Source organism: Hippichthys cyanospilos, chromosome 20, assembly GCF_059441005.1.
Source record: "Hippichthys cyanospilos isolate Australia breed blue-spotted pipefish chromosome 20, RoL_Hcya_1.0, whole genome shotgun sequence".
NCBI lineage: Eukaryota > Metazoa > Chordata > Actinopteri > Syngnathiformes > Syngnathidae > Hippichthys > Hippichthys cyanospilos.
This window is the reverse complement of record NC_142388.1, coordinates 1,737,013-1,750,661: the sequence shown is the minus strand read 5'-3', so window position 1 is coordinate 1,750,661 and position 13,649 is coordinate 1,737,013. Positions and strand designations below refer to the sequence as shown.

Genomic DNA, 13,649 nt, shown 5'->3' with positions numbered 1-13,649 from the left:
TGTGTGTGTAGGTGCGTAGGGAGGCCCTGCAGGCGCTCTGTCGCGCGCCGCCATCCGACGCGCTAAGCTGCGAGGGCTGGGACCGCCTCCACCAGAACCTGTGCGCCGCTCTGGCCGAGCCCGATGTCGAGCTTAGCGTACGCCGCCCTTCACGCCGCAATTTAAATGGAAAAATTGGTTCAAACTGCAGTTTTGCCAAACGATTGAAATCCATTGTCATGTTCTTGCATGGCATGTTGTTGCTGCAGGATTACGTTCTTCGGTTTTTCGCCAAGAGCTTCTCTTCTTTGCCACTGAATGTCACTCGGGAGATTTACACTAGTCTTGGTAAGGCTTTTTTTTTTCGCTATTTTCGAGGATGCCCCAATTCTCTTGTTGGGCCTTGGCAGAGTTCTCACAATAATAAATTCTCTTCTGCTCAGCTAAAAGCATGGAGTCCAGTTTTTTCTCCCTCAAGTTGAGCTTTCCGAGCGATGCGCCCGGCTTGGACATCAACAGACCCGAGATCAGCTCCCTCCTCAAACAGGTATGTTCACCGCAAACAATATCGTGGTCAAATAGCATTCGCAGGTAAATCAGAAACTTCTCTCAGCTAATTTTGCCTTTTTTGTGTTAAATGGGTTACATGTTATATTTATTCATCGAAATCACAAAAAAATGTACATTGGATACGTTGGTACATTGGATCCATTTAAACAACTCAAAAGGAGACTTTAAATACATTTAAAGATACGTTTAAAAAGTAGTAGGTTTCTAATCATCTTCAAATATCATTTGCTAGCAAAACAAAAAAATTCCCTCATCTAATTTTGCCTTTTTTATTCAATACAAATAGAATTGTTGATTTTTTTTTTTCTTAATGGACAAATGTCACATTTACTTATTTACATTTATTTATTTAGTGATTTAATGGAGATTTGAAAGCAAACCTGAAACTGCTAATGTTTTGCAAATCAATGCTCATCTTCACGCGCACTCAGATGCGTCTGTTGAATGACTTTCAAAAGGAGGCCCCCGCCTTCTGGATCCGCCACCCAGAAAAGTTGGTAACGCCCGCCCGCCCGCTCATTTTATATTTCCCTGATGTCTGACATTCCTCTCGCTCTTTTTAAGGTACATGGAAGAAATCATCGAGAGCACCTTCTCTCTCTTGTCCCTCCATGGCGACTCAATGGAGAAAATCTTGGAGCCCATTCATCTGCTGGCCCTGCTGGATGTTCAAGCCACCTGGTTTACAAAATGGATGGTGCGTGCTGCAGTTCAACACGTGCATGTTATGTATGTTGTTGTTTTTTTTTGCTTCTTTTTTTTCATTTGTATATCTTTTGTGTTGTTCCTCAGCATGGCTCCTACAGCAGGACGGTGGTTCTCCGGCTCCTCCAGAGCAAATGGAAAAGTCTGGTGAGTGGAAATTACTCCCTAATAACATTTCTTCAGTAGTTTTGCTGTATTTTAGGTATAGGTCAAATATTGGCATTTTGACGAATACCAGCATCAAAATTTTTTGAAATGGAACTTCAATGCGACTTGTCCTAATATTCGTTTGTTGAATCTCAATTCCACAAATTCCTCCTGTTTTTATCCATCTCAGAGGGGCGTCCGTTTTGTCACTTCCTGTCGACCGAAAATGACGTTGCAGTTGCTCAGGTTCAGATAAAAACGCATCACCGTTCGGCTCGCAATCATCACATGATCAAACTGAAGATAGGTTACCCAAGCATCTGTGATGTCATTTTTAGTCGACAACAGCTAGCAAAATGGCCGCCACCTGATACGGGACAAAAACGATTTTACCGCTTTATTCATATTCCACAATACTAAAAATAATGCCATGTTTACACTGATATGGACGCATAGAAGTTATTGGAGATATGGGTTCAATTGATAACTGTTTTGTATCTTAAAAAAAACAAACAAAAAAACATACCAGTCTATCTCTACTCTGTTTTATTTGTGTTATACAATTGTGTGGTGGATCTGTGATACATTGCTTCCAGTCATATTGTTGTGAAAGTTGAACAAGTCGGCGGGCGTCACGGAACAGATCACGTTATACTTTGGAGGTTCCTCGGAGAGACTTTGCCATTCAAGAAGTGATTGGTTAATCCTCTCGCTCGCTGTCAGCCCGTTAAAGAGGATTATTGCTCAATCCTTCCCTTTACGGCCTCTAAATTAACTGTCAGTAAAATGCCAACATAATCCCACCACATAGTTGGTGCGCTTTATACATTCAGCAGTTAGCCATTGTCATTTCCTGGACTAATATACTGTACTTTCAGACGGAGGTTGCCGTGCAACATTGCATCCTTTACCTGGAATGCTGCCAGCGTTCCACTCCTCTCCTCTCTGAGGAGCAGCAGCACTTAGGTGAATGGGGAAAAAGTTATTGGTTCCATCAATCATTGCGGGAATTCTAAAATGGTTTAACAAAAGGGATTTTTCCTGCTCAGGAAAAAGAACATTCATTTTTTTAAATCACCTGTAAAGTAAATCGTTTTATATCTGTTTTGTCTCAAGTTGATTCTCTAATTTATCAAGGCATGTTTTGATTGCATTTCAGCCTCGGAAGTGAGCATTTATAGTGCTAAGGAGCTGCGGTACGCTGTCGTGGTCCATTCCTTGTGTGTATTGGGCAAGATTCTCCTCTACGCTAATGGCAGGAAGCTGTTCCCCATCAAAGTGGCTGGACGACAAGGTAAACCATTCGTGATTAAATTCTCGGGACATATCCCGACAAATGTCCAATTTATGGTAAGTAACATCATGATGTGAAAAGTGATAACAGTGAACTATGAAACATTTTAAAGGGTAATAGTATCAAATTAATCCATAATGTTTTTGAGCATGGATTTTATCGTTTTGCGTTGTAATTTAACTTGAGATTATCCAAATCTACACAATTTCACAGGTCTCTGCACTCATGAAATCATACTGAATTAAAAGAAAATATTCATAAACATCATCTTTTACTTTGCAAAACAATAAACATCAATTTTGCCAATTTTCTCATGCGTTAGACCTTACAAGTAACTGAATCACAGTGTTTATTTATGTTCATACATTTTCTGCACTCTCAATTTGAAGTAATTCCTGTATTTGAGTCTAAGAAATAAAACATTTTTTTTTCAACAATTCAGCAATTTCTCAACAGATTAATCAAAATAACGATTTGATCTCTAAATTTAAATGTTACATTTTGTCCTTCACAACTTTCATGACTTTGTGACCTTTACAGGCTATAATCTCACAATGGAATGTTTTCCACCCAAATGTTCATAACCATACAATCATCTAATCTGCATAATCAGCAATAAACATAACACGATTGCAGGTCCTCTGAAAAGACTACTCATTGTCTGCACTCTCTTTATTGAGGTTGTTAAGATTGTATTGCCGTATCGAGGCGGTGACCTGAGATTGATGATTTCTTTTATTGATTCCACACAGGGAGGTTTATTGACATTGGGTTTGCACCACAGACTCAACCGATAATAACTGCAATTACAGATTACAAATAGTGAACATGTTGCGATGTGCAATATTTGATGCCAACTGGCGCGTAAGCCCATTTTAAAATTGCATCATCACCCCAATCCTCTGGGTTCATCAGAGCTGTAAAAACGTGCGTGCTGAATGGACTCATGGTTATGTCACGGCTGACTTGGCTTTACTCCTTCAGACAAAGTGCAAGGGAATTAATCATGCTGTAAATGTGAATTGTTGTCATTCGCTCCTTACAGATGCAGTCAGTCTGACAGAGCTGGTAGTCATTCTCATAAACATCATGTACCTACACCCTCAGCCCTTTTGCAATGATGGCCCGCACACAGGTGGGTGCACACGCACGTGCGCGCGTTGGTACGGCTACACGCGTGAGGACATTTATTGATGTTACGCAGTTCCGAATTCCTAACCTTAACCATCAGAAATGATTGCCCAACCCCAACCTCAAACCCAACGCAGTTCATAACTACTCTAAAACAATTCTTGACCCCGCCAAGAGGTCCGAACTTCCACACAGGAACAAACAAACGTTTCTATACTTGTGAGGACATCTGTTGACGTAATGCATTTCCCTAGCCCCTACCTAACCTTAAGCCTAACCTCCACCCTAACTCAATATGAACTCCAAAAGCAAGTCTTGACCCTCAAAAAGAGGTCTGAAGAAGTGAGGACCAGCTTAAATATTCTCACTTTTCCAAAATGCCTTCACCATGTTGGTGGAAAACTCAAATCGGTTCTCACAAGTATACAGGAAAACACACTCACATTTGTACAAGTGCACTTGTGAGGACATCCATTGACACAAGACCTTAACTATCAGAATCTTAACCTTTAGCCTAACCTCAACCCTAACCCAATTCATACCAATACTGTACTCTTAAAATCAAGTCTTGACCCTCAAAAAGAAGTCGGAACTTCCTAAATGTCCTCGCTTCCTCCGTAATGTCCCCACTACGTTGGTGGAAAACTCAAATCGGTTCTCTTAAGTACAGTATAGCCTTACTGGAACACACACGCTCCTTCAGATAACAATGTCAAAAGTTAGAATGTGTGAGCAATCAAGCAAGTGAGGGAACGTTGAGATCCTTCCCAACATTCTTCAGCGCTATCTTTTATCTGGTAACCTTGTCTTGTATCATATTGTCTCCCGCTAGGCTTTTCTCAGATGTGTTTACGGTATAATCCTGACGATTTCTGTTTCTGGTCAACGTGGACAAAACGGCATTGTCATGACAGAATAAGCAAACGTGCTTGCCAGAAACGCCTTCATAAATATCTACACTGAACAAAACAAACAAGCAAAATCCATTTTATCCATCCCAGAGGGCAGCCATTTTGCAACGTGCCGTCGACTGAAAATGACAACACAGTCACTTGCAGCCAATGGCCAATCACAGTTTACCTTGTGATGATAACAGCTGGATTTTGTTTATATTCCACAAACAAAAAAAGTCATGAAAACGCCATGTTAATACTGAAATAAATGTACTTTTCTACCATTTTTTAAGTTGTGTAAATGCAATTCCTTTGTGAGGAGATACTTAAATATTCAAGTCTAGGAGGAGGCGCTGATATTTGCCGTTTTGAGGAATAGCGTTTTGATTTTTATTTGATTGGCTGATGATAGATCCGTTTAATACAGTTTCCTCAAAGTAGGTATTTACATATTACCCTGGTAATTTTGCTTGCAATCAAAACAGATTGGTTATGAGCCGAGCCCTGAGCAACCGCGATGTCATTTTCTGTTAACAGTGTGGCAAAATGGCCGTCGATTGAGCAGGTGGATTTTGCGGCCTCCTTGACTACGAATAATCAATATCTGTCTATCTGCAACGTGCACTTTTCCCCACCTGATTCCAAGTGGCTACGTTTTGACAGACGCACTGTGCCCAAGCAGCCTGGTGATGGCGACGCTGTGCACCATGTGTGAGCGGACCGAGTGTGCCGACCAGTGTCTGTACCAGAGGCCTGTCGTTCAGGCTCTGATGGCCCCGGTCATCCAGGCGCTCAATGGAGGCCAGGTGACTAACAGAGGGTGCACATGCATCAATTTTTTCCTTTTTTTGTATAAATTCAGAATCATTCTCCTAGTTTACGTTCCACGTCTCTTTAAAATGTAATCACCTCTATAGAAATTGCATTGAGTGGTTATTAGTTTGCTGTGTTTACTTTTGCAGAGTAAATTAAAGTGTGCTGCAGTCACGCTGCCTCTGGTGGCGGACGTTCTGGCTCGAATGGTCAACACAGACAAAGGGTTAGCTCTCTTCTTGTATGACCAGAACCTGATTGTAGGCCATGGCGAAAGGTAAGTCATCGATATAGCGAAATTATAGTACGCATCAATTCAAAGGTCTTGACGAGAGCTTCCCAAATGACATTGTCAAAACACCTTAGTATGATGAGGTCATCGGTGAAAGATTTTTGTTTCATTTAGCTGGGAAATTTTTTCAATATCCCAATATGAAAATAAGCATTTCCACAATATGAGTAGTGATGTGCAAACCTCTCGTTAAGACCTATAATTTGATATGGTACTTAAAGTGTCTTATGGTGCATACATTAGTTCTTTGGTAACCACAAAGTGACTAAAGATCAGTGACATTTTCAAGCTAAAAAAAAAAAAAAGATTCTCACTAATAATGTAATAATAATATGAAAACATTTTGGAATGACGTGGAAAAAGAAAATCTTCATCAGAGCCATTCAACTGATCCATAATTCAATACATCTTCCTGCGTTATGTATTTGTGAGCTTTTCGCTAGTGGACTAACAAACCGATTGTCCCGCTCATCCAAACGTGACAAAGCTTGGAGTGATTTTCATCCGTCTTGCCGGCGTCATGAATCCTACACGAGTAGCCGTGTGATGCGGCGGAACGTCATTAATAAAACAGCAAATTGACTCTGAGATAATGCGGCGTTCCCGCTGGCAGGAGCGCGGCCGCTCACGTGCTGTTCGGCTTCACTCTGCGGCTGCTGGAACGGGAGCTGTGGAGCGAGGGCCGAGGCGACTCGCTTCGTGCGCTGTGCGGGGCCTTCGTCTTTGCGTGCAGGCAGATGCACAACACCTGCGAGGGCCTGCAGGTCCTGCGAACATACGGCCTGCACGAGGCTGCCGCCGCCGCCTGGAGAAAGGTCCGAGTCAGTACTGAATCAAGAATTAGCAATTAGAAAAATAGGAAATTGCTATATTGGGATGTAGATAACTTTTTTCTTTTTAGGTCTCCTCCGAATTTTTTTGGTGTGTGTGAGTGTATTGTGTTGTTTGCAGCTTTTTCCATGACAGCAGTAATCGCACGTAGACGTTTGAATCGACAGCCATATTTGTAACAAAAGGGTAATGTGACGTATGTCGCGTGGCAGTCACCATGTTTGTAGTTTTTTTTATTTGGCGGTGTTCCTGCCACCCTCCTTGAAGTTGTTTGGGTTAGTTAAAACAATACTGACCCCCTCATACCATGGCAAAAGTACCATTTCAGTCGATTTCATCAAAAGAGCTATGATAATATTTTATGAAGGTTGAAAAGTTCATTATTTATAATATAAACTGCTTCTTTTTTTTCACTCTTTGAACCCTGAAATTTTCAGTCCAGTGCGGCTTATCTGCAGTTGTTTGTTTTTTTTGCGAGCCACCAGAGGGCAATCTCCAATATTTTTTGTTTTATTTTCAGAGTATTTCCTTGTCTGAGAAGATTCTGACTCCAGTACCTGGAAATAATCCTGCAACGACTACGCAGACATTGCAACAAATGTAAGAAAGTTACATAATATGTACCCCTTTTTCTCAAACTTCAATTATATTTTATGTGAGAGAATCTCACAGCATAGCACCAAACAAAAATGTCATGTAAAACATCTTGACTGAAATGATATTACTATGGTATATGGTTACTGTGTTTACACACAGCATAAAGGCTTTCCGCCTCATCTCGCCCGAGCTGCCTTCATAAAAATACTGCTTTATTCATACATGTTATATAAATAATACACTTTCATGGTTTTCATTTTTTTTAATTACGTATAATAATAACATTTTAAACTTCCTTGACAGCGTTTTTCTTAGTTTTATTGTCTCTTATATTGCAGAGTTTGCTTTTTAATACGGGATTTAAATAGCATTCGCTAGATGTAATATTATGACCGGTGTGCTGACATTGACATTTAAAGGCGATCTTTTTGATGATTTATTTCTGCTGGATGGCATTAAAATCACCTTATATATCTGTGCTGACTTCCCCTTGACAGTATAATAAGTGCACTGTGCAACTGCTTGACAAGCATGGCATTTTATTACACTTATTAACTTACTATCTCAATCTTGTATTTTTTTTTCCCTCCCTCAATATCTCTATCTACTTCTCAGGGTAATCTGGGAAGAGACATTGCTGGACAGCCTGCTGAACTTTGCAGCCACCCCCAAGGGTGTGCTGCTCCTTCAGCAGACTGGCGTCATGCAGGAGTGTGTCTCACACATGTTTTCACGCTTTAACAAAAAACTGCAGGTAAATATTCAATATTGGGGATCTAAAAAAAAACATTTCCGAAATTGTAGACACACGTACAAACTAATTGAAGAAACTCGGGCTGTCAAAGTTCAAGAGTTAACTTTGGAATTTTATAAAGCTTTAAAAAAATACTAAATTACGATTAAAAATAGCTTTGATGTATTTACTTCCTGTGGCAGTAAAACTGTTAAAATTGTAACCAAACTTGTGAAGGGAGTCACTGGCATAAAGAAAGACCAAGATGGATGTTCACGTAGTTTAAAAAGTTTTGCTGTTGAAAAAAGCAACTAGTTGCGATTAATTATGGAAAATGTACGCACTTTATTTGATGATTTTGCATTAATTCCAAGAATTTACGCAAGTAAATGCCTGTTACATATTTTGGCGGAAACGCTTTTGGCGAAAATGTGCTAATCATGGTTAATTATGGAAAACTTTTGAATAATTAGTTTAGAAACCCAAACACTTGTTAGACAAAAGCGTTACGAACCTGATGTTAAAAAAAAAAAAACAGTTAAAAAAAAGCCAGTTAACTGTCTGACAAGAAGATGCACTTTTTTTTAAATCAACAGTTGTAATTCCAGTTCTAGTTACCACGTCCATGTGTGAATCGGTATGGTCAGTTAAGGTTTCTGGATTCACACTTGTTGGAATCAACATTGAATGTTAAGTTTTTTTATCGGTCGCGTCCTCTTTAGCATTCCCGCCACGCGTCGCCGGCTATGCTAATTCCGATGCGCACCTTTCGCGCATGGCTCACCCCAAACCCACCCACCAACCGCTCGCACTTAATTTAGCGCCATTGTTTACTCACGCTTGTAATTGCCTGCCTTGTTTGCTTTGCACTTTAATTAAGGAGCGTGATTATTTTGAACTAACGAAGGGCCAACACCCACACTTGAAATCCGGCGTGTAATTGGATTTCAAAACGCTCCACCGACAATTTTTCTCTCAAGTATATTTTCAAATACATGTCATTTGCCTAATTTTTTTGGTTAGGAGAGTCCTTGTGGGAAGTTTGGCTACAGCGTCATGGTAACGCAGGTGGCGGCCACGGCGGCAGGCGCGACGGCTTTGCAGCGCTCAGGTATGACCACGCGGCTTCAGCTTTGTTTCATTTACACAACATAGTTTACGCCCCCTGCTACACTTCTCTGGGGACACATTTCAGGTTTTGGAAAGAAAAACATTGTGTAATTCTATCCTTTTTTACATTAACGAAAGAAAAAAAGCAATTTAAATGCACTCTGCTTACTATTTTTTTACAGGTTACAGGTTAGTTGAAAACTGAAAAAAATAACCAAGCGCATCAAAGTGCCTGAAATACAGAAAATGATGACAATCCTTTGTTTTTGTTTTTTTTTTTGTTTTTTTTTTTCCAACTGCGTTTATACAGGTTACAGGTTAGTTGAAAACCGAAAAAAAGTGTATCAAAGTGCCTGAAATACAATAAAAATAATGCTAATCCTTATTTTATTGGAAATAAACTTTACATGTAAAAAACAAAGCCCTTTCCAGGGGTCACCCCCCCATTTAGGAACGGCTTTTTGTAGGGGAGGAGGAGAGGACGTGTTAAAAAAAAGTTCTGTAGGTGGCGTTAATGTAAAAATAAAAGCACAGTTTGTAAATATAGCAAAAAGACATGCTTACTCACACACACAAACACTCAAAATCTAATTTTTCCCCTGGTCATCATGGTAATGGAAGGCAACTGTCCAACTGTGCAGACTCATTTGCATGACACAGATCTGATATGGTTTCATCAAGCGTCACGCTTTGTGCTCTTGTGTGCCAGGTTTTGTGCGGGCCCTGGTTCTGGAGCTGTGGTCAGCGCTGGAGTGCGGCAGCGATGATCCCAGGGCGGTCCGACCCAAACCCACGCCCATGGAGCCCATAGACCGAAGTTGCCTCAAGGTACTAACAACTTCAATTATAGCTCTCAAGAAGCTCATCAAGTAATACTATTGAGAAAATTCGACCCATTTTTTCCAAATGGTGTGTTACATTAAGCTTCAACATTAGAATGTACTGCACTTTAATGAAATACAGTAAATGCAAAAATAATTGAAGCATGTTAGTGTTGTGCGTGTGTGTGCGCGTGTGTATGGCCACTTGTGTGCATTTGCAGTCCTTCCTGTCGCTGGTCAACTTGCTGTCGTCCCCTCAGTCCGTATGGCAGCTGCTGCCCGGGCAAGCTTTGGCCAACAAGAGTGAATACACACTGAGGGAAGTGCCAAGCTCAGTGCCTGTGAGTGGTCCAACACGCTTATACACACTCACACACACATGCACACATGCATAGTAAAGCAAGGAAAGTGTTGCTGTGTCGCCACCTTTTGGAATTTCTGCACCTATGTGCTGTGTTTTAGTGATTTGAGGCATTTTATCTGGACAGAAGCATTTTTGGCGCCATCTTGTGGCTCACTCGCTTTCCCGTAGGTGCAAACGCTTTACAGGAGTAATAATGCCCTTGCTGTACATTTGTTTAGATGTATTTAACTTTTATATATATTTTTTAATTACCTTCTATGTTCAATGTATTTTAACGTAACCCTCTCCTTGCCCTCCGTGCCTGCAGTTCCTCATTTAGCCGTTTGAGGTCATGTTTGCACTTTTCACAACAATTGGAATTGTGACATACTCCTTGGTTTTCTCAGTCGCAAATATATATATATATATATATATATATATATATATATATATATATATATATATATATATATATATATATATATATATATATATATATATATATATATATATATAATATACACACACACACACATACCCAGGCTGTAATGCAGCGTTTCCACCACCATAGTAAATGTGTGATGTTCCACGGCCTCCCGCTGTGCTCCCCAGGACTTGATTGACAGGCTGATTGCTGTGAATTCCGCCGCTAAGGTCCGCTCACTCTTCCATTACGAGCAGTCGCACACGTTGGGCCTGAGGTGAGAGCCACGCACGAACACCACCGCCACAACGACAATAACCACTGCAGCAGCGCTTCAGTTGCGCAAAAAACAAGAACAATGTTAATTGATGCTGTGCTGCATTCAGGGAACCTTGAAGTGAGGAAGCATAGCATCCATTTCCTTTGGCAGTATTATGTAATACTAACATGGCTCTTCATTTTTTTTATTTTTTTTATTAAGTATATGAAGTTGGTAGGGCAGCGCGGTGGAAGAGTGGTTAGCACGTCCGCCTTACAGTTTTGAGATGCCTGGTTCGTTTCTGGCCTTCCTGTGTGGTTTGCATGCTCTCCCCATGCCCAAGTGGATTTTCAAACAGCTGGATTAGGCACCAGCAAGCCTGCGACCCTTGTTTATTTGTTTGTTTATTTATGTTTATTTTTTTTCATTTTCCCCAGCTTAACGGCCAAATCATTGCTGCCTGAAGCGTTTCTCTACCCGTTCCCATTAAAAAAAAAAAAAAAAACACGAACAAAACAAAACAAAAAAACCCAATTGATGTCATTGGCGCACCTTGGTAGGGTTCCTGCTTGACGTCATTTCACGTCAATGGCACTCAAAGTGTTGACAATTTAAATCTTTTACAATCTCATGGAAATATAAAACATACCATAAATTGAGCCATGAAGCTACATGTCATTTGGTAAATTCTATTTCAAAGGGGCCATAAAATAAATCCACTGTTTTGCTTTTATTGTGCCCATCCATCTGGAATGCAGAGTGAATAGTTAACATTTCACCTTTTCCCAAAGCCTCACCGAATTTGCTGAGAACACGTTCCTCCGTTTGACTTTTGAGCCACAAAAAAAAAATCTCTAGTTTGGCCGCCGTCTTCTTAATATGCCGCTGTTGTGTCGAAACATCCCATAAAAGTGAGCCTCTCGACGGAGATGAAGATCCCAAATGTCTTCTCCGGTTGCTGCCATGGCAACCGGCACTCGTCCGGGCCTGCATCGATCGCTGCGCCCTCCCCGCCGGTGATGGATTAATACGCAGCAGGTGTGCGTGCGCGCCGGCACAGAACGTAAATTTTGTTTTTTCGTTTTTTTTATATACCGTGCGTTTGAACTGAATATATGCTTAAGGAAGATGAGCAACGTCATTTAAAAGCAGGAGTAAAAGTAATGTCAAATTTGTCCTAAATATGATGCGCTCCAGTGGAACTCGAGTTGTCTTAGGACACCAGACAGGACACTTGAATACAATTTAAAGATGATCCCCTGTGCACAGCCTCAAAAAAAAAATCACATTGAGCACACGGTCTTCATCCTAATTCACAATTTCAAAAGGATCTATGGCAATCTTGGCCAAAGAGTTGGCCTCAAAGTTTGCGATTTAGTTTTGTATTCAGTTGAGGCGAGGCAAAACTAAATGACAGATTTCTCAAACTGGCTCTTTCGACTAGTCGCAATTCGTACGGTAAATGAAAATTCCGTGACAAGTCAGAAGGCTTGTCAAAAATGGTGGTTATCCTATCAATTAAAATGCTATATTAGCATGTATTTCAAAAATCTCTTTTCCGAGATTATTGTTCATTAACCGATTTTTGTTTTGTTTTTTTTATTTTTTACTAGTTACAAAACAACGGAACAATTAAAAAAAAAAAAAATACAAAAAGCAAAGACCTCCTTGACATTTGGCTCCATTGCTTATTTTTGCGCACCACCTAGTGGCCGAATGGCTGATGCTATTTGTGGGAATGAAAACACTTACTGATTTTCTAGATAGCAGGCTTTGATCAAGACAATACTAGCACATGAAGCTTCCCGAAAGAACATCCCAAAAAGCATGCCGTAATATCTGAGATTATAACCGGTGACTGCTAACAATTTATAGTGGCTCAGTTTTGAATGAACAGGAAGTTATGGACTTCCTATTATAGGTAACGTTATGTATGTAGTAAAAATGAAATGGTATTTGGTGTTTGTTCACCTCAAATGGGAATCGTTAGCATGCTAATGCTAAGTGTGATTGCTAACGAGTTAGCATAGGCAAATTTTGTCTTTCCAAAATTCATATCTATAGAAAATACTTATGAGTATTTATATTTACTCACTTCAACTTCACATTAAACCTGAGTGGAGTATTAAAAAAAAAAACAACTCACATAAATATGGATTATGAAAAAAAAGGGGTGGGGGGGTGATTACTAGATGGAATAACAGATAGGCTCATCAAACCCCTGTCCTGTATTGTGACAATTTCATCCACATTCTACTCCCAGAAATCTAGCCAAATCACAATGTTTTTTTTTTTTTTTTTTGCCCATCACAGCAAATAATTTGAAAGGTTTGAGTGTTAGCTAAAAAAAGAAAAGAAAACTCTGCACTGAGCCATTGCAGGACGTCCAGCAGACTTAGGAGTGAAAGGAACACAGCGAAGAAAGCTTATCAGACAAAGCGCTAACAGCTTGGCGTCTGGAAGCATTGCTTTCAAACGGGCGGGAGAGGTCGGCGAGCCTGACAAGCTGGCAGCCTCTCACTTGGCCGCTGTCGGAAGGACTGAGAGTGCTTGTCACTCACATGTATGGCCTGCACTTCGGCAAAGCATCCTGTATGCTCACAGGACACCGTTAGGTAGTGGGGTTTTTTTCCATAATAGAAGGCGCACCGGATCATATGGTGCACCATTAATAAATGGCTTGTTTTAAAAAAAAAATCAACTATCA

The 13,649-nt window shown here is 40.4% G+C and overlaps 1 protein-coding gene across 1 annotated transcript in view; it reads left to right on the top strand.

The window, feature by feature from the left end:
* Window positions 1-13,649, top strand: part of tbc1d32 (TBC1 domain family, member 32) — a 40,087-nt gene that overhangs the window by 2,215 nt on the left and 24,223 nt on the right. Inside the window, exons 6-23 of the mRNA XM_088404067.1 lie at window positions 12-137; window positions 249-327; window positions 423-526; window positions 981-1,042; window positions 1,114-1,246; window positions 1,342-1,401; window positions 2,280-2,367; window positions 2,561-2,695; window positions 3,741-3,830; window positions 5,383-5,525; window positions 5,682-5,809; window positions 6,438-6,639; window positions 7,176-7,255; window positions 7,868-8,006; window positions 9,009-9,096; window positions 9,805-9,923; window positions 10,138-10,257; window positions 10,872-10,960. Of these exons, the coding sequence (XP_088260193.1) occupies window positions 12-137; window positions 249-327; window positions 423-526; window positions 981-1,042; window positions 1,114-1,246; window positions 1,342-1,401; window positions 2,280-2,367; window positions 2,561-2,695; window positions 3,741-3,830; window positions 5,383-5,525; window positions 5,682-5,809; window positions 6,438-6,639; window positions 7,176-7,255; window positions 7,868-8,006; window positions 9,009-9,096; window positions 9,805-9,923; window positions 10,138-10,257; window positions 10,872-10,960 (1,985 nt within the window). The remainder of the gene's footprint in view (window positions 1-11; window positions 138-248; window positions 328-422; window positions 527-980; window positions 1,043-1,113; window positions 1,247-1,341; window positions 1,402-2,279; window positions 2,368-2,560; window positions 2,696-3,740; window positions 3,831-5,382; window positions 5,526-5,681; window positions 5,810-6,437; window positions 6,640-7,175; window positions 7,256-7,867; window positions 8,007-9,008; window positions 9,097-9,804; window positions 9,924-10,137; window positions 10,258-10,871; window positions 10,961-13,649) is intronic.